Source organism: Callionymus lyra, chromosome 10, assembly GCF_982586985.1.
Source record: "Callionymus lyra chromosome 10, fCalLyr1.hap1.1, whole genome shotgun sequence".
In the NCBI taxonomy this organism is placed as follows: Eukaryota; Metazoa; Chordata; class Actinopteri; order Syngnathiformes; family Callionymidae; genus Callionymus; species Callionymus lyra.
This window is the reverse complement of record NC_141827.1, coordinates 6,882,666-6,902,850: the sequence shown is the minus strand read 5'-3', so window position 1 is coordinate 6,902,850 and position 20,185 is coordinate 6,882,666. Positions and strand designations below refer to the sequence as shown.

The 20,185-nt window shown below is 35.4% G+C and overlaps 2 protein-coding genes across 5 annotated transcripts; one reads left to right on the top strand and one right to left on the bottom strand.

The window, feature by feature from the left end:
* Nucleotides 1-1,790: 1,790 nt before the first annotated feature.
* Nucleotides 1,791-11,770, top strand: pltp (phospholipid transfer protein). The gene is made up of 15 exons (XM_087801212.1): nucleotides 1,791-1,895; nucleotides 2,613-2,748; nucleotides 4,410-4,509; nucleotides 6,119-6,247; nucleotides 6,313-6,468; nucleotides 7,598-7,661; nucleotides 7,730-7,885; nucleotides 7,943-8,119; nucleotides 8,180-8,239; nucleotides 9,121-9,285; nucleotides 9,814-9,881; nucleotides 10,520-10,562; nucleotides 10,933-10,996; nucleotides 11,092-11,168; nucleotides 11,637-11,770. Exons 2-15 carry the CDS (start codon nucleotides 2,643-2,645, stop codon nucleotides 11,715-11,717), a joined length of 1,446 nt encoding a protein of 481 aa, XP_087657338.1. The 5' UTR covers nucleotides 1,791-1,895; nucleotides 2,613-2,642; the 3' UTR covers nucleotides 11,718-11,770.
* Nucleotides 11,771-12,050: 280 nt separating this feature from the next.
* Nucleotides 12,051-18,579, bottom strand: khk (ketohexokinase). Of its 4 annotated transcripts, none has more exons than XM_087801215.1 (8): nucleotides 18,426-18,579; nucleotides 17,890-18,006; nucleotides 16,540-16,674; nucleotides 14,983-15,055; nucleotides 13,625-13,771; nucleotides 13,477-13,565; nucleotides 13,257-13,414; nucleotides 12,051-12,621 (listed from the first exon to the last, which is right to left on the bottom strand). In XM_087801215.1, exons 1-8 carry the CDS (start codon nucleotides 18,524-18,526, stop codon nucleotides 12,509-12,511), a joined length of 933 nt encoding a protein of 310 aa, XP_087657341.1. In that variant the 5' UTR covers nucleotides 18,527-18,579; the 3' UTR covers nucleotides 12,051-12,508. The 4 variants fall into 4 exon arrangements, with proteins under 4 accessions (XP_087657341.1, XP_087657342.1, XP_087657343.1 ...); XM_087801216.1 differs by lacking the exon at nucleotides 16,540-16,674 and adding an exon at nucleotides 16,235-16,369 and having other exon boundaries at nucleotides 12,487-12,621; XM_087801217.1 differs by having other exon boundaries at nucleotides 12,487-12,621; nucleotides 16,540-16,652; nucleotides 18,426-18,561.
* Nucleotides 18,580-20,185: the final 1,606 nt, after the last annotated feature.

Sequence of the window (20,185 nt, the reverse complement as noted above, 5' to 3'; positions counted from 1 at the left end):
TGACTCAACTTCATCATGACTCTTTTTCATCATGACTCTTTTTCATCATGTCTCATCTGACTCAACTTCATCATGACTCTTTTTCATCATGACTCTTTTTCATCATGTCTCATCTGACTCAACTTCATAATGACTCTTTTTCATCATGACTCTTTTTTATCATGTCTCATCTGACTCAACTTCATAATGACTCTTTTTCATCATGTCTCATCTGACTCAACTTCATAATGACTCTTTTTCATCATGTCTCATCTGACTCAACTTCATCATGACTCTTTTTCATCATGACTCTTTTTCATCATGTCTCATCTGACTCAACTTCATCATGACTCTTTTTCATCATGACTCTTTTTCATCATGTCTCATCTGACTCAACTTCATCATGACTCTTTTTCATCATGACTCTTTTTCATCATGTCTCATCTGACTCAACTTCATAATGACTCTTTTTCATCATGTCTCATCTGACTCAACTTCATCATGACTCTTTTTCATCATGACTCTTTTTCATCATGACTCATCTGACTCAACTTCATCATGACTCTTTTTCATCATGACTCTTTTTCATCATGTCTCATCTGACTCAACTTCATCATGACTCTTTTTCATCATGACTCTTTTTCATCATGTCTCATCTGACTCAACTTCATCATGACTCTTTTTCATCATGACTCTTTTTCATCATGTCTCATCTGACTCAACTTCATCATGACTCTTTTTCATCATGACTCTTTTTCATCATGTCTCATCTGACTCAACTTCATAATGACTCTTTTTCATCATGACTCTTTTTTATCATGTCTCATCTGACTCAACTTCATAATGACTCTTTTTCATCATGTCTCATCTGACTCAACTTCATCATGACTCTTTTTCATCATGACTCTTTTTCATCATGTCTCATCTGACTCAACTTCATCATGACTCTTTTTCATCATGACTCTTTTTCATCATGTCTCATCTGACTCAACTTCATCATGACTCTTTTTCATCATGACTCTTTTTCATCATGTCTCATCTGACTCAACTTCATAATGACTCTTTTTCATCATGTCTCATCTGACTCAACTTCATCATGACTCTTTTTCATCATGACTCTTTTTCATCATGTCTCATCTGACTCAACTTCATAATGACTCTTTTTCATCATGTCTCATCTGACTCAACTTCATAATGACTCTTTTTCATCATGTCTCATCTGACTCAACTTCATAATGACTCTTTTTCATCATGTCTCATCTGACTCAACTTCATCATGACTCTTTTTCATCATGTCTCATCTGACTCAACTTCATCATGACTCTTTTTCATCATGACTCTTTTTCATCATGTCTCATCTGACTCAACTTCATCATGACTCTTTTTCATCATGTCTCATCTGACTCAACTTCATAATGACTCTTCTTCATCATGACTCATCTGACTCAACTTCATAATGACTCTTCTTCATCATGACTCATCTGACTCAACTTCATAATGACTCTTCTTCATCATGACTCTTCTTCATGACTCACCTGACTCACCTTCATTATGACTCACCTTTATCATGACTCGTTTGACTCACATTAATCATGATTCATCTCATCATGACTCAAATAAAAAGACATTTTAAATCACAATCATTCGTTTTAAACTCATATCAACAACAATAATACTTCATTCATAAGTGAATAACTGGAGGGTGGAGGAAGCAGATGTTGCTGAGGAGGCGGGAGGAAGGAGGGAGGAAGGAGGGAGGAAGGAGGGAGAAGGTGGGAGAAGGGGGGAGGGAGCAGGGGAGAAGGAGGAGGGAGAGAGTAATCTGCCACAGATTTTGACTCCCAGATTAGAAGAAGTCAATCCAGGAGAACATCCGCAGCAGCAGCAGAGGAACGTTCACGAAGCTCTACGAACACGTGAGTAACTTCTGGTTCATCAGCGCCGAGGAGGTCCATGTGCTGCTCTCTCGCTCTTCTTCACCTCCTTTTATCCTCCTCTCATTTCAAATATTCCTGCACGACAGGAGGTCGGGGAGTTCCTGGAAATCTTCCTTTAATCAACAATAACATTCTAGTGTGTTTGTAACAAACGCCTTCGATCAACCGGGTCAGAACCACATCGAGGATTTTGTCGGGTTTTCTCTGTAAGATAAGGATCAGGCAGATGTGGTCAGTGACCTTTGATCTCTACTCTGATGAGCTCTTGGTAGTGTGATGGGAGGTCCGGTCCTGAGGGCGTCCCGGGTGGATCTGAAGGCTCCACTAGTCGGGTCTGTTATTAACTTGATTATAGACGTCAAGTCCTGATGCGTCTCCGAGAGACTCGTGCACAGATTCTCACGCACGGCACGAGGCTTTTCTCTTAGAAAGATCTGACCTTTGACCTTACAGCGTCCTGTTTACATCACAGACCAGGGTCGTGGAAAGTCCATCAACTCGCAGCGTGAAAACACACCAAGAAATTCCTGGTTTCCAGAGAAAAACAAACAAAACCGTAGGAACAATAACTCAAGGCCCTGTGACGCACCATGTGACCGACCGCGAGCGATCTCATTGGTCGGTGTGTCGAACTGAGTGGGAGATTGTTTACTCAAATGGAAGAGTCTTGTGTTTCATCAGTTTGTGTGTTTTCAGATTGTGTGTTTTCAGATTGTGGCGGCAAACATGTTGTTATCACTGGTGTGTTTCCTGGCCGCGCTGGTCCTGGTGTCGGCTGATCCAGAACCTGCCGGCTGTAAGATCCGCATCACGGACCGAGCTCTGGACATGTGTGAGTGACACGCGTGTGGAAGTTCATCACAATATTCAATGTTCTTTATTGAAATGATCAATTAGTTTCATTCTTCTTCATAGTGACTCATCTTTATAATGACTCACCTTCATGTTGATTTATCTGACTCACCTTCATCATGACTCATCTGACTCACCTTCATCATTACTCACCTCTGTTATAACTCATCTGACTCAAACTCAATGATATATACTGAGGCTTCATATTTCTATACTGAGGCTTCATATTTCTATACTGAGGCTTCATATTTCTATACTGAGACGTCATATTTCTATACTGAGACGTCATATTTCTATACTGAGACGTCATATTTCTATACTGAGACGTCATATTTCTATACTGAGGCTTCATATTTCTATACTGAGGCTTCATATTTCTATACTGAGGCGTCATATTTCTATACTGAGGCGTCATATTTCTATACTGAGGCGTCATATTTCTATACTGAGGCTTCATATTTCTATACTGAGGCTTCATATTTCTATACTGAGGCGTCATATTTCTATACTGAGGCGTCATATTTCTATACTGAGGCGTCATATTTCTATACTGAGGCGTCATATTTCTATACTGAGGCTTCATATTTCTATACTGAGGCTTCATATTTCTATACTGAGGCGTCATATTTCTATACTGAGGCGTCATATTTCTATACTGAGGCGTCATATTTCTATACTGAGGCGTCATATTTCTATACTGAGGCGTCATATCTCTATACTGAGGCGTCATATCTCTATATTTAGGCGTCATATTTCTATACTGAGGCGTCATATTTCTATACTGAGACGACATGTTTCTATACTGAGGCGTCATATTTCTATACTGAGACAACATATTTCTATACTGAGGCGTCATATCTCTATATTTAGGCGTCATATTTCTATACTGAGGCGTCATATTTCTATACTGAGACGACATATTTCTATACTGAGGCGTCATATTTCTATACTGAGACGTCATATTTCTATACTGAGGCGTCATATTTGTATACTGAGACGTCATATCTCTATACTGAGGCGTCATATTTCTATACTGAGGCGTCATATTTCTATACTGAGGCGTCATATTTCTATACTGAGACGTCATATTTCTATACTGAGGCGTCATATTTCTATACTGAGGCGTCATATGTCTATAATGAGGCGTCATATTTCTATACTGAGACGTCATATTTCTATACTGAGGCGTCATATTTCTATACTGAGACGTCATATTTCTATACTGAGGCGTCATATTTCTATACTGAGACGTCATATTTCTATACTGAGGCGTCATATTTCTATACTGAGATGTCATATTTCTATACTGAGACGTCATACTTCTATACTGAGACATCATACTTCTATACTGAGACGTCATACTTCTATACTGAGACGTCATATTTCTATACTGAGACATCATACTTCTATACTGAGACATCATATTTCTATACTGAGACGTCATACTTCTATACTGAGATGTCATATTTCTATACTGAGACGTCATACTTCTATACTGAGACATCATATTTCTATACTGAGACGTCATATTTCTATACTGAGACGTCATATATTTATACTGAGACGTCATAATTCTATACTGAGACGTCATTCTTCTGTACTTCATGTTTCTATACTGATTCGGTCGTCTTGTCATCGCAGTGAAGTCTCAGACGCGCAGGTTTGTCGAGGAGGAGTTGAGTGACATCGAGATGCCGGAGATGAAGGGGAAAGATGGACGTTTCCAGTACACAATCACTGAGTAAATATTCCAGTACACTATAACTGAGTAAATATTCCAGTACACCATAACTGAGTAAATATAATAGTACACCATAACTGAGTAAATATAATAGTACACCATAACTGAGTAAATATAACAGTACACCATCACTGAGTAAATATTCCAGTACACCATCACTGAGTAAATATTCCAGTACACCATCACTGAGTAAATATTCCAGTACACCATCACTGAGTAAATATTCCAGTACACCATAACTGAGTAAATATAATAGTACACCATCACTGAGTAAATATTCCAGTACACCATCACTGAGTAAATATTCCAGTACATCATCACTGAGTAAATATTCCAGTACATCATCACTGAGTAAATATTCCAGTGAACCATCACTGAGTAAATATTCCAGTACACCATCACTGAGTAAATATTCCAGTACACCATCACTGAGTAAATATTCCAGTACACCATCACTGAGTAAATATAATAGTACACCATCACTGAGTAAATATTCCAGTACACCATAACTGAGTAAATATAATAGTACACCATCACTGAGTAAATATTCCAGTACACCATAACTGAGTAAATATTCCAGTACACCATCACTGAGTAAATATTCCAGTACACATCACTGAGTAAATATTCCAGTACACCATAACTGAGTAAATATTCCAGTACACCATCACTGAGTAAATATTCCAGTACACCATCACTGAGTAAATATTCCAGTACACCATAACTGAGTAAATATTCCAGTACACCATAACTGAGTAAATATTCCAGTACACCATCACTGAGTAAATATTCCAGTACACCATAACTGAGTAAATATTCCAGTACACCATCACTGAGTAAATATTCCAGTACACCATCACTGAGTAAATATTCCAGTACACCATCACTGAGTAAATATTCCAGTACACTATCACTGAGTAAATATTCCAGTACACCATAACTGAGTAAATATTCCAGTACACCATAACTGAGTAAATATTCCAGTACTCCATCACTGAGTAAATATTCCAGTACACTATCACTGAGTAAATATTCCAGTACACTATCACTGAGTAAATATTCCAGTACACTATCACTGAGTAAATATTCCAGTACACTATCACTGAGTAAATATTCCAGTACACCATCACTGAGTAAATATTCCAGTACACTATCACTGAGTAAATATTCCAGTACACTATCACTGAGTAAATATTCAATCATCACATGATCATCTGTGCATCACGTGATTGGCTGGAAGTTGAAGCTCGATACATATTATACCCATAAACAGTTTATATTGAATTTAAAAGGCTCCGAATAAAATCAAATATATATATATATTTAAAACATGTATTTTTAAATTATTGTAATGAGAACATCTATTCAATTATTTAATAAATACATTAACATTTGAAAAGTAAATCAACATTATAAAATGTTTAATTGAATTTCAAATATCGAATATATAATTGTTTTATTATTATTATTTGTGAATAATAAAATCGAACTACATGTGTAAATAATAATGATTAATTTAGAAAATATATTTAAAAATAAAAATGATTAAATGACATGAATAAAGAGAGCTTCTTGTGAGGGTCAGTAACTTCTGTCTTGTTCTTCTAAGTGTGAAGATCCAGGAGCTGAACTTGACTCACGTGGATCTTCTCTTCGTGCCCGACGTGGGTTTGTTGTTCGACGTCCAGGACTCGTCCATCTCTCTGAGCCTCCACAGGAAGATCCTCTACTGGTTCTTGTCAGTGTCCGCCTCGTGGTCCGGGTTCCGAGGCCTCGACTCTAACCACGTGTTCTGGTCCGTAGCTTCGACACCGGGATCGTCAACGCCTCGGCGGACGGAGTGAACATCAACACGGTGGTCAGTCTGGTGCGAGACCCCGAGGGACGGATGAAGATCGGAAACATCACGTGTGACGCCAACATCAGCAAGATGTCCGCCAAGTTCAGCGGAACACTCGGGTACGAAGGTTTTTACTCCTGTTGTGTTATCAGTGTTATCTTGATCTTTAAAGTATATACTTTATTGAGTATTGTTTTGATTGTTTAAGCGCTTTGTGACCCTGGTCTGGAAAAGCGCTATATAAATATAAATTACTTACTTACTTACTTATGGAAGTATATTAATGTCAAAACAATAATGAATGTTGAACGCATTCTTTATTCATAGTCTTTTAAATTCAGTATAAAAATGTCAGTAAATAGTGCCATCAGGCAAAAGCCAACGATTACCGAGCTGCTAGATTGAACCTTTAAAAAAAATCTTGAATTTAGAGAATTAATTTCTACTTAGAAGATCGAACACTATGTTTAAAAAAAGCGGATTCTTAAGTTTGAATACATTTACATTATTGAATTAAATAAATCGCCTTTAAATACAGAAATAATTAAACTGGTCCAGAAAAGGGCCGAGACGGTGCAGGTTTTTGTTCCAACCAGTCAACGAATCAGGCGTCGGCTTAAACAAGCAACACCTGATTGTTAATCAATTGATTTCTGTCTTCAGACGCCTGATTGGTTCCACTATAACGTGCTTGACTGGTTTGATCCAAAACCTGCACTGGCTTGGCCTTCTTCTGGACCAGCTTGACACTTGATATTTTAAAGCATTGGAATTAGTTTAGATTTTTTGTTTTGAAAATAATTCAGGGAAATAATTCCTTTATTGAATTATTTTAAAAACTGATTTTCTAAAATCGATTTATTTTAGCCTTTATAATTAAGTATACAAATGTGAGTATAATAGTGTTGTATGAGACAATATTGAATTTTAAAAGGCTACAAATTAAAAAAAAAGAAAAATGATAAATGTGTTAAAAAATGTGTATTTGAATTTGTCGAAATTAGAATATCAAACTCTACCTGAAAATATAGATTTTATATATTAAATATTTTTAATTCAATGATTAAAAACCGAACAAATTAAACCTTTGCATAAAGTTATTCTTGATTAAAAATATTTTAAAATATTTTAACTAAATGCTTAAAAAACGTTTTAAATGTAAAAATTCAAAGTTTTAAAACGACAATTCAATATTGTGACGACACTGATGAACGACCTTGAAAATGAAACTTTCTCTTCATGTTTCAGGAAAGTTTACGAGTTCATGTCCAAGTTCCTGACCACAGGGATGCGGATCCTCCTCAACCAAAGGGTACGACCCCCTCCCTCCCCCCTCCTGTCAATCACTTCTTTGACACCCGTCATATGGTCCATCTCCAGATCTGCCCGGCTCTGGACCACGCGGCGCTGGTGAACGTCAACTCCATGCTGGACACGATCCCCGTGAGGACGGAGGTGGACGACTACATCGGCATCGACTACTCTCTGCTCACGGATCCGGTCCTGACGTCCAGGAGTCTGGACATGAACTTCAGAGTGAGTCGAGCTCCTTCAGTGAAGACCAGAACCTCCTGAGACCCTCTCGTCCTGCAGGGCATGTTCTACGACCTGGCCGACCCGGACAACGTTCTGGTCAACGAGGCGGTGGATCCGGTCATCAGCGAGTACGACAGGATGATCTACTTGGCTCTGTCCGAGTTCTTCTTCGACAGCGGGATGTTCTCCTACTTCAAGGCCGGGATCTTCCAGATGGACATCACCAACGACAAGGTCAGTGATCCTGCTCGTCCGAGCGACTGCAGGACCATCAGAACTTTTCTCTGACTGCAGATGTCTAAAGACCTGGAGATGTTGCTGAGGACCACGTACTTTGGCCTCATGATGATGACGGTGAGTCGACATGAACGTATGAATCAGAATTTAACAAAGTTTTAATTGAATATTTCAACATTTGAGCAACAATTATTTAATTCAATTTAAATATACTTTTTTGAAATCATTTTTAAATCTATCTTTTAATTGTAAGTAGTATAATTAGTAGTTAAAGTATAAAGAGTATTAGTAGAATTAGTAGTATAAGTATAATTAGAATAAGTAGTAGAATAAATAGTAGTAAAAGTATAATTAGAATTAGTAGTATAAGTATAAGTAGTAAAAGTAGTAGTAGAAGTAATAGAAGTAGGAGTGGTAGAAGCAGTAATAAAATAGTACTGTAAGTGTAAGTAGTAGGTAGTATAATTAGTAGTAAAAGTATAAGAATTATCAGTATAATTAGTAGTATAAGTGTAAGTAGAATTAGTATTAGAATTAATAGTAAAAGTAGGAGTAGAATTAGTAGTAGAATTAGTAGTAAAAGTATAATTAGAATTAGTGGTATAAGTATTAAAAGTACTAGTAGAATTAGAAGTAGATTTAAGTATAATTAGTAGTAAAAGTATAAGAAAAATTAGTAGTAGTAGTAGTATAAGTATAAGTATCAAAAGTAGTAGTATAATTATTAGTAGATTTAGTTGTATAATAAGTAGTAGAGGTATAAGTATAATTAGTATTATAAGTATAAGTATTAAAAGTAGTAGTATAATTAGTTGTAGATTTAGTAGTATAATTAGTAGTAGAGGTATAAGCAGAATTAGCAGTATAAGTATAAACAGTAGTAGTATAATTAGCAGTATAAGTATAAAAATGTGTAGTATAATGAGTATTCAGCATGAAGTACTAACAGTAATATTGGAGTACGTACCTGAGAAAGTAACAGTATGACTGTGTGCTAGAATCCTGCTCTGACAGACGCTCCCATGTCTCTGCATCTGTCCGTCAACGCTGCTCCTAAAACCACCATCAGAACGTCTGGAGCAACAGTGTTCATGACCTCCAACGTCAAGGTCATGGTGCAGCCGCCGGGTCAGCCGGCCGTGCAGCTCACCAGCATGACCATGGTGCGACACACACACACACACGTGTACACACACACACACACACGCACACACACGCACACACACACACACACACACACACACACACACACACACACACACGTGCACACACACACACATGCACACACATGCACACACACACACACACACACACACACACACACACACACACACACGTGCACACACACACACATGCACACACATGCACACACACACACACACACGCACACACACACACAGACGCACACACACACACACACGCACACACACACACACACACACATGCGCACAAACACACACACGTGCACACACACACACGTGCACACACACACACACGTGCACACACACACACACACGCACGCACGCACACACACACGCACGCGCACACACACACACGCACACACACACACACGTGCACGCACACACACACGTACACACACACACACACACACACACACACACGTGCACACACACACACACACACACACACACACACATCATCTTTTCATCATCAAACCTTTTCTTCTGCAGGAAACCAGGTTCAACGCTAAAGTTTCCATGAAAGCCAAGCGTCTGTGTGTTCAGGCCGACCTGCGCAGGTGACGTTTGTTTGTTTGTTTGTTTGTTTGTTTGTTGTTTAAACACTTCAATCCAAGAACATAGTTTCAATGTTTGGAAAGTTTTTACTTTGATTAAATCAACTTTACTTGATTGAGGCTATTATAAATATATCAAATCTTGATTTTTTTAGTTTAATTTTTATTTATTTTTTTGTAAAATGTTATCTTGATTATTATGATCAAAACTTAAAACAAATTTGATTTGAATTTTTTTTATCAAAGCAATATTTTTTCAAAGCTTTTTCTTTATTTGAAGCATTTTCTTCTTATTGAAGCAACATTTTTATATAAAATCTTTTGAATTCATTGATTAAAACATTTTTTTTGTTGATAGAAAATATTATTTTTATTGAAGCAACTTTTTGTCGCATTTTTTTTTATTGAATTTACTTTTTTAATTGAATTTCTTTTTTTATTCAAATCTCAATTTTTGATTGAAGCAACATTTTTAATTATTTTAATACTATTTTTTATTTGATTAAAAATACATTTTTGTTTAATTATTAATTTAATTAAAGCAACAATTGTTTTGATTGAATAATAAACAAATGATCAACTTAACTCTTAAGTTAAGTTAAGTTTAACTTTTAGTTCTTAACATGTTTTTTGACTTTCAGGTTCAAAATATTTTCAAACCTGTCAGCGCTGGAGTCTCTGGCTGTGAGTTCTACTTTGTTAATATATATATATATATATACGTATATATATATATATATATATATACTTTGTTAATATATATATACTTTGTCAATATATACTTTGTCAATATATATATACTGTATATATGTATTAACAAAGTATATATATATATATACTTTGTCAATATATATATACTTTGTTAATATATATATTTATTTTTTTGTGTTAATAAATCATTTAATAAATAATTTGTTAATAAATAATTTGTTAATAAATACTTTAATATATACTTTGTTAATAAATAGATTAATATATACTTTGTTAATAAATAGATTAATATATACTTTGTTAATATATACTTCGCTAATGTAACAACATGTTGGTTCTTCAGCTCATTCCTCTTCAAGCTCCTCTGAAGACGATGCTGCAGATGTCAGTGGTTCCTCTGATCAACAGTGAGTTCAAAGTTCATCGACAAACATCTGAAGGTCAACGACAACTGTGTGGTTTGTGTGTGTGTGCGTGTGTGTGTGTGTGTGTGTGTGTGTAGACTGGACTAAGAGGGGCGTGGCTATTCCTTTGGCTGATGGACTGAACTTCATTGAAGAAGTGGTTGAATATCATAACGTGAGTATTTTATCTTCATTTATATATCTATCATATATATCTATATCTATCATTTTAAATCTTAGATGTTTCCACAAAACACATGAAGCTTCAAAAACACACAGATGCTGATTTTGAACAGTTGTCTGGAATAATGAAAAGTTTCAAAATGTTTATTTAAACTTTATTTAAACTTTTTTGAATGATATAAATAAAACATATTAAAAAAAAACAACTGACAATATTTCTTTCGATTACATTTTTTTTAATGCATTTTTTAAAAATCAATTCTTGTTTGATTTAATCGAATCAAATGTTACGTTTAAAAAAACGATTTAACTTAGATTTTTATTGAATATTCAATAAAATCATATCAAGACTTTCAACATTTACACCTTTTTCTACATTTTAAGTTTTATTGATCAATACTCCGATGACACTGAAATACTTGAGTATTTATTTGAGAGTAAAAGTGTGAAACTGTCTCAGGGTTTCCTGGTCATCGGAGCGAACCTGGAGTTCAGCAAAGGTCTGCGGAGCATGATGGGAGCGAACGCCACACAGATCTGATCTGAGATCCACTTCATCCACCGTTGATCGTATTTATCGTATTTATATTTTCTTCATGTCGTTTCATCCCAGAATAAATGTTGAAATAATAACATCCTCCATTTTGTTTTCTGTCATCACTTGCATGTCAATAAAGTTCAGTATCCATTATTGCAGTGTCGATCGTAGACGGATAAAGTTTTTGTTAATGATTGTATTTGTTTTTTTCAATTGAAGCAACTTTTCTTAATAGATTTTCTTTTATTAAATTGTTATTTAAATTATTATATTATTATTATTAATTAAATGATTATATTATTGTTTTCTATAATTGAAGACCCTTTTTAATTGAAATAATTTTATACTGTTATTATTGAATAACAACAAAAAAACAAATCTACCTTCAGACATTATTAAGAAATAAAACATTATTTAAAACATTAAAAAGATTCAGATGTTTATTTAAGATTAAAAGATTAAAGTTAAGATATTGATTTCATACTGTAATGCAGGTGTTAAATATTTCATATTTAGGTTTTAGATGTTATTTGTGTGTAAAATGTTATTAAAAATAGAGACTGAAATACACATTATAAATGATAAGTGTTTCATAACAAGATCCCTTTCCTCAAATGAAAAAAAGGATACAGATGCTTTTATTTTGAAGTTCTAGGTGTTAAAACTCTTTATGCTGGTTTTGAGTGACAGGGAGTTATTTTTATTATAATGTTATAATATTAAAGATGAACATTCGTCCTCTTTGGACGTAATGAAAGATGTATTTGTACATCTCATGACAAGTATTTGAACTACTACGCCGATTCCCCGGGCGGAAACTCCGCAGCGATCCCATCGTAACCATGGAAACCACATTTCTTTCCCGCCACTCTGCAGCCGAAGGTCAGCGCGTCAGTCAAAGTTGCACCTGGAAGTGGAAATAGTTTTAGATGCACATGAAGTAGTATCGTAGTAATATATCAGTGTACATCCGTATATTGAATTAATTTTACCTCTTTAGATGTTGAAACTTTATTTTTTTTTAAATATATATATATATATATTCAATTAAATTCTTTTTTTTTTTAATAATTGATTGAAATTAATTATTATTATTTACAAAGAGTTTGATATTCTGATTCCAGTATTTAAATATATATTTTCTAAATTGAATATTCATTTTTTAAATTCAATATTTAAGTATCAGCCTCGTCACATGATCATATGTGCGTCGCGTGATTGGCTGAAAGTTCGATCGGTTAGCTCGGTACTCGTCAGGTAATGTCTTGGCGACTCTTATACCAACATTTTATTTATTGAATTTAAAAGCATACGACTTAAAAAATATTGACTTTAGAAAATGTATTTTGAATAATTTGAATTATAATAAACTATGTGTAAAAGAAATTATGCATTTTGAATATATTCTATTTTTATTTTATTGAAAAATATTAGAAAACGAATTAAATAATGAATATAATGATAACTAAATGCTTGAAAAACAACAATAAAAAAGTTTCAACATCTAAAGCTACGTTGAAGCGTCAATATTGTGACACAAACCGTTGCTCAGCCGGTGGATGACGGCGGCGTTGAAGGTGTCTCCTGCTCCCAGCGTGTCCACCAGCGACTCGGGTGGAAACGCATCCGAATGGACCAGGACTCCGTCGGGACCCAGAGTGTCCGCCCCCTGTTCCGCCCAGGCACAGACCAGGACGGCTCTACAGGAAGTGACACGTCACGGATGAGACGGGCGGCGGCGACGGGTGGAGGCGCGACTCACCCCTCCCTGACCCGGGGGTACAGACCCCTCAGGGCGGCCGGGCCCGTCTGGAAGCCGAAGTGCCGAGCCACGTCTTTGCTGATGAACACCTGAGCAGACGCACCTGTGGGACCCCAGGTCTGGACGCGGCTCCGGGTCGCGGTCTTACCAGGTCGGCGTGAGGGAAGAGCAGGTACAGGTGCGGACGCGTCTTCTCGATCTCCACGGAGACGGTGATTCTGTCTCCAGGCGCCGACGACGAGTTGAACTTCTGCACTCGTTCGATCATCTTCACTTGTTCCTCGGCGTTCCTGCCCTGAGACGACCATACAGTGTGTGTTAGAGTGTGTTGTTGTGATGTGTGAGTCTATTGTGTCGTCAGTGTGTGTTTGTTCTAAACTCTCTTTTCATTGAAATATTGACATTAGAAAATGATCTTAAGCTCCGCCCACTGAAAACACTTTTTTTCTGGAGATTAAATCTTGTTGAAATCTCTGCTGTGATTGGTCAAACATCAAGGTTTGTCACCGCGTGTCATCAATCCCGGAAGGGACTCGTTGTATAAACAAAGCGGGGTGTGATTACAGCTGGCTGGAGTAGAAGTGAAGCCATTATAACGTCATAATGGACTCTCATAACCTCTTGTTCGCCCAGATTTCAGAGCAACTTTATAAAGTAATAAGTTGAAAACATGGTCATGATGAGGAACTTACTGCATCTTGAAGAGGAAGATTCAACATTTGAAACGTGTGAGTCAAGAGAGTTTGGTTTTTAGTTGAACTTTAAAATAAATTCAACTTTATCGAATGAAAACCTGTGTTAAGTAAAAGTGTTTATACACATGTTGGGTAGTTATGGAAGTATATCAGTGCCATCAGAATATAACTGTTGAATTCAACATTCAAAAATTTAGTTTATTCTGTTTTTAATATCAATATTTTTTAAACATAATTATCATCATTTATTTATTTCTATAATTGAATTAAATAATTTCTATATTCAAAGGTTGAATTTGTTTTTGAATAATTAAATAAAATTTAAATTCAAAATTCAAAATTCAAAAGAAAAATGAATTTCAATATTTTTTAAATTGTAGTCTTTTTATATTTAATATATAAATGTTGGTATAATAGAGTTACCAAGCAATACCAATAGAGTACCGAGCTACTACAAACCCACAGCCAATCACGCGACCGGCTGACGATCATGTGACAACGAAGAAGTATGGGTGCATCAATTCATCAGAAGTTAGAGCATATTAGTTTGGTAAGATAGGACAAATTTAAAGGCTATGAATAAATTAATATTGAAATTATTTTTTAATTATTGAATAAAGAAATTTCATTTTTAATTCAATGAAAAATTAAAAAAATAACCTTTTCAATATAAAAATGATTAAATTCAACTATTAAAAAAATTAAAAACGCTTAAAACACCAACGACATGTCAATAAAATAACTCAAAGTTTCAACATGTGTAACGTTAAATTGGATCAATATAAACAATATAATATAAATATAAAGTCACCTCCCAGTGGATCCACCTGAACTGCTGCAGGTCGACTCTGGAGAAGTCGTGAGCAGAGACGTCAGGAAGGTTCCTGAACAAAGTCATTTAAAAGAAGTTATAAAAACAAACCTCATGAAATCACAACATTTATTCGAGCTACAGTCCTTCAGATCCACGGAGGTCAGAGGTCGTTCTTGAAGTTTGTATTTATGATTCAACAGTTGTTATAGTTCTTATAAACTGATATATTTTTAGACCCTGAAGGTTCAAGACCGTCGAGCTCTGACGTCACATGATCCGCCGCAGAGTAGTTGAATTATTCAGACTTGATTAAATAAATTAACATCAATAATACAATAAATAATACAATATTCATTTGTATTTGTTGCACATTTTAACAAATTAGTGATGAGGATGATTAAATATATGGAAGTAAATCAGTGTCAGAAAATTATATATTTTTTAATTCAATCATTTCAGTATTTAAAGGTTGCATTTTGTTTTATAATCAATAGTTGAATAAACAAATGAATATACTGTGTAAATCAATTAATTTTTTTATACATAGAGTTTGATATTCTTATTCCAATAATTAAAAAATAAACTTTCTGAATTCAATATTTTGCAATTAATAGCCTTTTAAATTCAATATAAAAATGTTGGTGTAATAGTGTCACATGATCGGTTGAATTCTATTGAATTTAAGTCTAAGAATTTAAAAATGGAGTTTAAATAAAGTGTTGAATGAAAAACAGTTACTTTAAACAAAAGTTGAATTCAAAAACTATTTTTAATAAAATAGTAACATTTAAAAAAAAACAACAGTTTTTACTTCAATCCAAAAACAAAAGACCATCGAAAATGTTTGGTTGATTCAATGTTTAAGTTAATAAATTAAAAGAGAATAACATCAGGATAAATACAAAATGTTAAAAACATTAAAATAAAATGATTCATTTGGATTAAAATATCAAACTCTACGTGTAAAATGTTTTTATTTATTTAAAATATATATTATTTTATGATTAAAAAAAAAAATGTAAAGAAATTATAAAATGCTTGGAAAAAACCCTTTTTTTCAACATTTCAAATGTTAAACTTCACCAGTTAATATTCCGATCTTTCTGAATGTACTTCCAACATGATTGTGTAAATATCATTTCAAGGCTCATCGTGATAAGTCGTAATTTCAGCCCAGATTGAAAACCATTCCTCGGCGTCGATTGGAAGAAACGGATTCGGTGGAGAATCGTCTTGAACGACGTCTTACGTGTCGTAGAGAACGATGGTTCGACTCCCGCTGGACCGACACACAACACAACACGCACTCGGAGTTTCACCCTCACTCTGCCACGCCACGGCCGACACGTCGATGGACCGCAGAGAAAAGTCGTCCACAATGAAACTGACACACACACACACACACACACACACACACACACACACGATCAAACACACAAACACTTGTATCTCTTCTCAGGGGACGTGAAAACAAAAAGACACTAAGTCGTCGTCTTCATGGCGAGGAGCCTGAAAGAGTTGTGTTAGTGTGTGTCGCTCACACACACACATCACCTGTTGGTGTGCATGATGGTTCGAGTCCCGGTGCTGATGCTGCCGATGACCAGAGACACCGGAGTGACGCACTGAGCGCGCTCACACACCAGCGACAGATCCACGGCCGACTTCTGAAAATCCTCAAGAATAAAACTAAAGCACAGGAAGAAAAAAAACATTTGACTTTCGACAGAATTCGTGACTTTGAAGAGAAGTTTGAAGGAAGTGAAGCCGCTGGAAAGGAAGTTGAAATATCTGGACGGAGTCGATGGTGAAGTGTGGAAAGTATAACCATTATATAGACAATAAACATCTATTAGGTCCTTGAATGTTAATTGTATCGCAGAGACTCTCGGCTGTGAAGCTCTGTTGGAGGTGGAAATGTCAAAATGAAGACAGTAGTGATGTGTTGATGAAGCTTCATGAAACAGTGTCATTATCTTCAGAGTCCACTAGATGGCGGTCTTTTCACTCGTTTCCCTTGTTCTGAACAACTGTTCTAATTAAACATCATTTTTAAACTGATAGCGCCACCTACTGACCTCTAAACAACATGACACTGTTTCATGAAGCTTCATAAAACAGCTTCATGAAACAGTTTCATTATATCTATGACTATTAACGTCTTATGGCTAAGAAGGTTAAAATATGAGAATTTAATTGTTCTACGTTGAATATTTATGATATTTTCTGGGTTAAAAATCGACGTCCTCTAGAATCGATCTATGATCGTCATTGATCGTAACTGGGGATCATTATTGATTTAAAGGATCATTAACTTGTCTTCTTTGACAATAACATGTATGAGTAACAGCTGAAATATCATGTTTTGATGATGAATTTCTTCAAAATTCTGTATTCAAATGATCAAACAGGTTGAAAAACCTCCTCATAACCAACTGGTCCTGAGATCAAACCACCACAAGAAAATATGACTTTGATTATTTTACCGTCAATCGTTGGATTTGTTCACGGTGCAGCATTTAAGCGAGTACTTTGTAACATTGAATGATCTTGATTCTTACCTAAAGTATTGTTTTCTGATTGTTCATTTATATTTTTCCTTACAATTTCTAGCACTTGAGGTTTTTTGATAAACGCTAATACACAGCAGGTGAAACTAACTATAGTTGAGGAAAAAAAATCTATAAAAAGTATTTTGTTGGCTTTATTTGCAAATATACTAGTTGTGAATACATCTAAATATTAGATGTTAATGTTATCTTTCCATCTCAATATTTACTTGTATATATGTAATGTATATAAATGTATATAGACACTATTCAGGTGAAAGATTTTGATTGACATACAGAATATGATTTGGATTCACTTTGCAATAATAATTGACATTTCTAATCCAGAACTCACTTGGCAGCAGGTCCAGCAGACAGAGAACCCATGAAGGCGCAGGAAGAACCGAGCAGACTCAGAACCGTGCAGGAGTTCGAAGCGTTTCCTCCTCGCTGCCATCGCTGAGACACACACCTGGAGAGGTGAGAGAAAATACAACATTCAGTTCAATGTCTGATGAATCTCATGGAAACTATGATCATAATGAACATCAATGAATGAAGAAAATCTTACTTTGACTGTTTAAATGATCGTCAGATAATATTTCTCTGCATCATGATACAGAATATGTGGACGAATAGACTTAATTTTGCAAACAGAAATTGAAGTTTTTACGACACAGTCTTTTAAAAATATGATGTTGGCGCATGCGCATAACCACCACAAACAAACATCAATTTCCGAGAAGTAGGAAAAAAAGGAAACAAAACACTATGTTTTTTTAATCAAAGGAAGCAGAACTTACTGCTGTGATGCTTTTACAATTATAAAGTAGTTTTGGCTAACTCTGCGCAGACCTGTGTCACGTGACGTGTGTTCACGCGTGTCCTCACCGGGTGTCGGTGTCTTCATCCGGGTACTTGTCCACCACGCTGATGATGTCGAGACAAACCAGACCAACGCACAGAATCTTCTTCTTCTCCTGTCGCTCCATGTTGTCAGTGTTTGGACTTTAAACCGAGCATCACTTCCTGGTGAAGAACAACTGATAACAGCTGCAGACGCAGGTCGACTCTACGGGAGGTAAGGAGGGACAAACTAAACACATTACTTGTCAATCCAACAGCGTCATCTAGTGGTGTAACACAGTCACTGCGTTACATTCAATCGCGTTGATGGTAAACCAAGTTCTAGGATAAATGAAAACAAATCATGGAGACTAAAGACATATCACTCTTCAATACTTCTTAATATCTTTATATATATATATTTATAAAGTGCTTCCCATTTTCTACATGTTTACAGTTTATTCTAAAAGTCATTGAATTATTTCGCCCACTTAAAATCCGCCATAAAACAGCCCATAATGAAAAACCCTGAAGAACCACATGTATACAGGTATCACAGTGAAGGTTCATTTTGTTTCTGCTCATGTTTCAATGGTTTAACTGGAGTCCACGTGTGGTATATTCCGTATATTGTGTCTTTATAAGGTGCCAGCTTTGATTTTATGTCACATCAACATCCCTCTTTCAATGACACTCGTACCATACACACGTATTTATACACACACACACACGACAGTGTTTTACTGCAAACAATGTTTATTTTATCTACACGTTAATAAAGGACTTGTATCAAAACAATAAGAAAAAAATGTAATGGTCAAAAAATAGATAATTTATTTTATTTGTTTACGTCAATTGATCTCAAAGGGATGTACAGTGAAAACAGGGAATATCACAGTAAAAAAAAAAGGGAAAAACAAGCATTTAATAAAACATAAAAAATAGCAGTTTTAAGATACAGACGTCTAAAGGGTTGAATACGTTTTTTTCCCTGAAAATCTATATAATTAACATACACTTCACATTTAAAGATAAACGGCACAACATTACAGAAATCTGGTCTTTGTCTGTGACGTCAGTAATATTTTCTTCTTGCAGAACAAACACGGAGAATCTTTTTGTTTGTATCACTCCGTTTAAAAACATCGAATCAGTTTCTTCCATTAAAGCAATACGACTAGAAAGAATCTGTCACATAAACCCTAGAGGACAGTCACAGTACTGCAGGTGAGAAGAGCCTCTGTTACATTCAAGACACCGACTGGAGATGATGGACAACAAATATTTCTGTAAGGTTCACATTGGACATATGCTGAGGAACGACACGTCACATGACCTGGTTTGTATTTGATCCAGGGGCCACATGTGAGGCACAGATCATCCGTGCCTCACCAAGGAGTTTCTGCGTGTATTTGATCGCCAAATAATTCTTTTTTCACGGAATACAACGACAAAATGTGTAGAATCACAAAGAATATGCATGAACACATTTCAGTGTAAATATTTATTTACCTTTTTTCTTTTTTATCATGATGGCATGTTTTTCATACATCACTGTAGTGCATTGTGGGTGATATACAGCTCTAGAGTCAACATCTGTGTATTATCGATGGATTTAACTTCAGACATTTAGAAAAATTGAACTGCTGTAAAATCGTGTACATTTGACTTTTAACTATTGACACATATATAAAGAAATGTTCACGTAGTATTTTTTCAATGAAGACACACAATGAAGACAATTGGAAATTCTTTATTTTTTCAGCACATCTAGTGACAGACAATTAAATATTAAAGGTTATTTG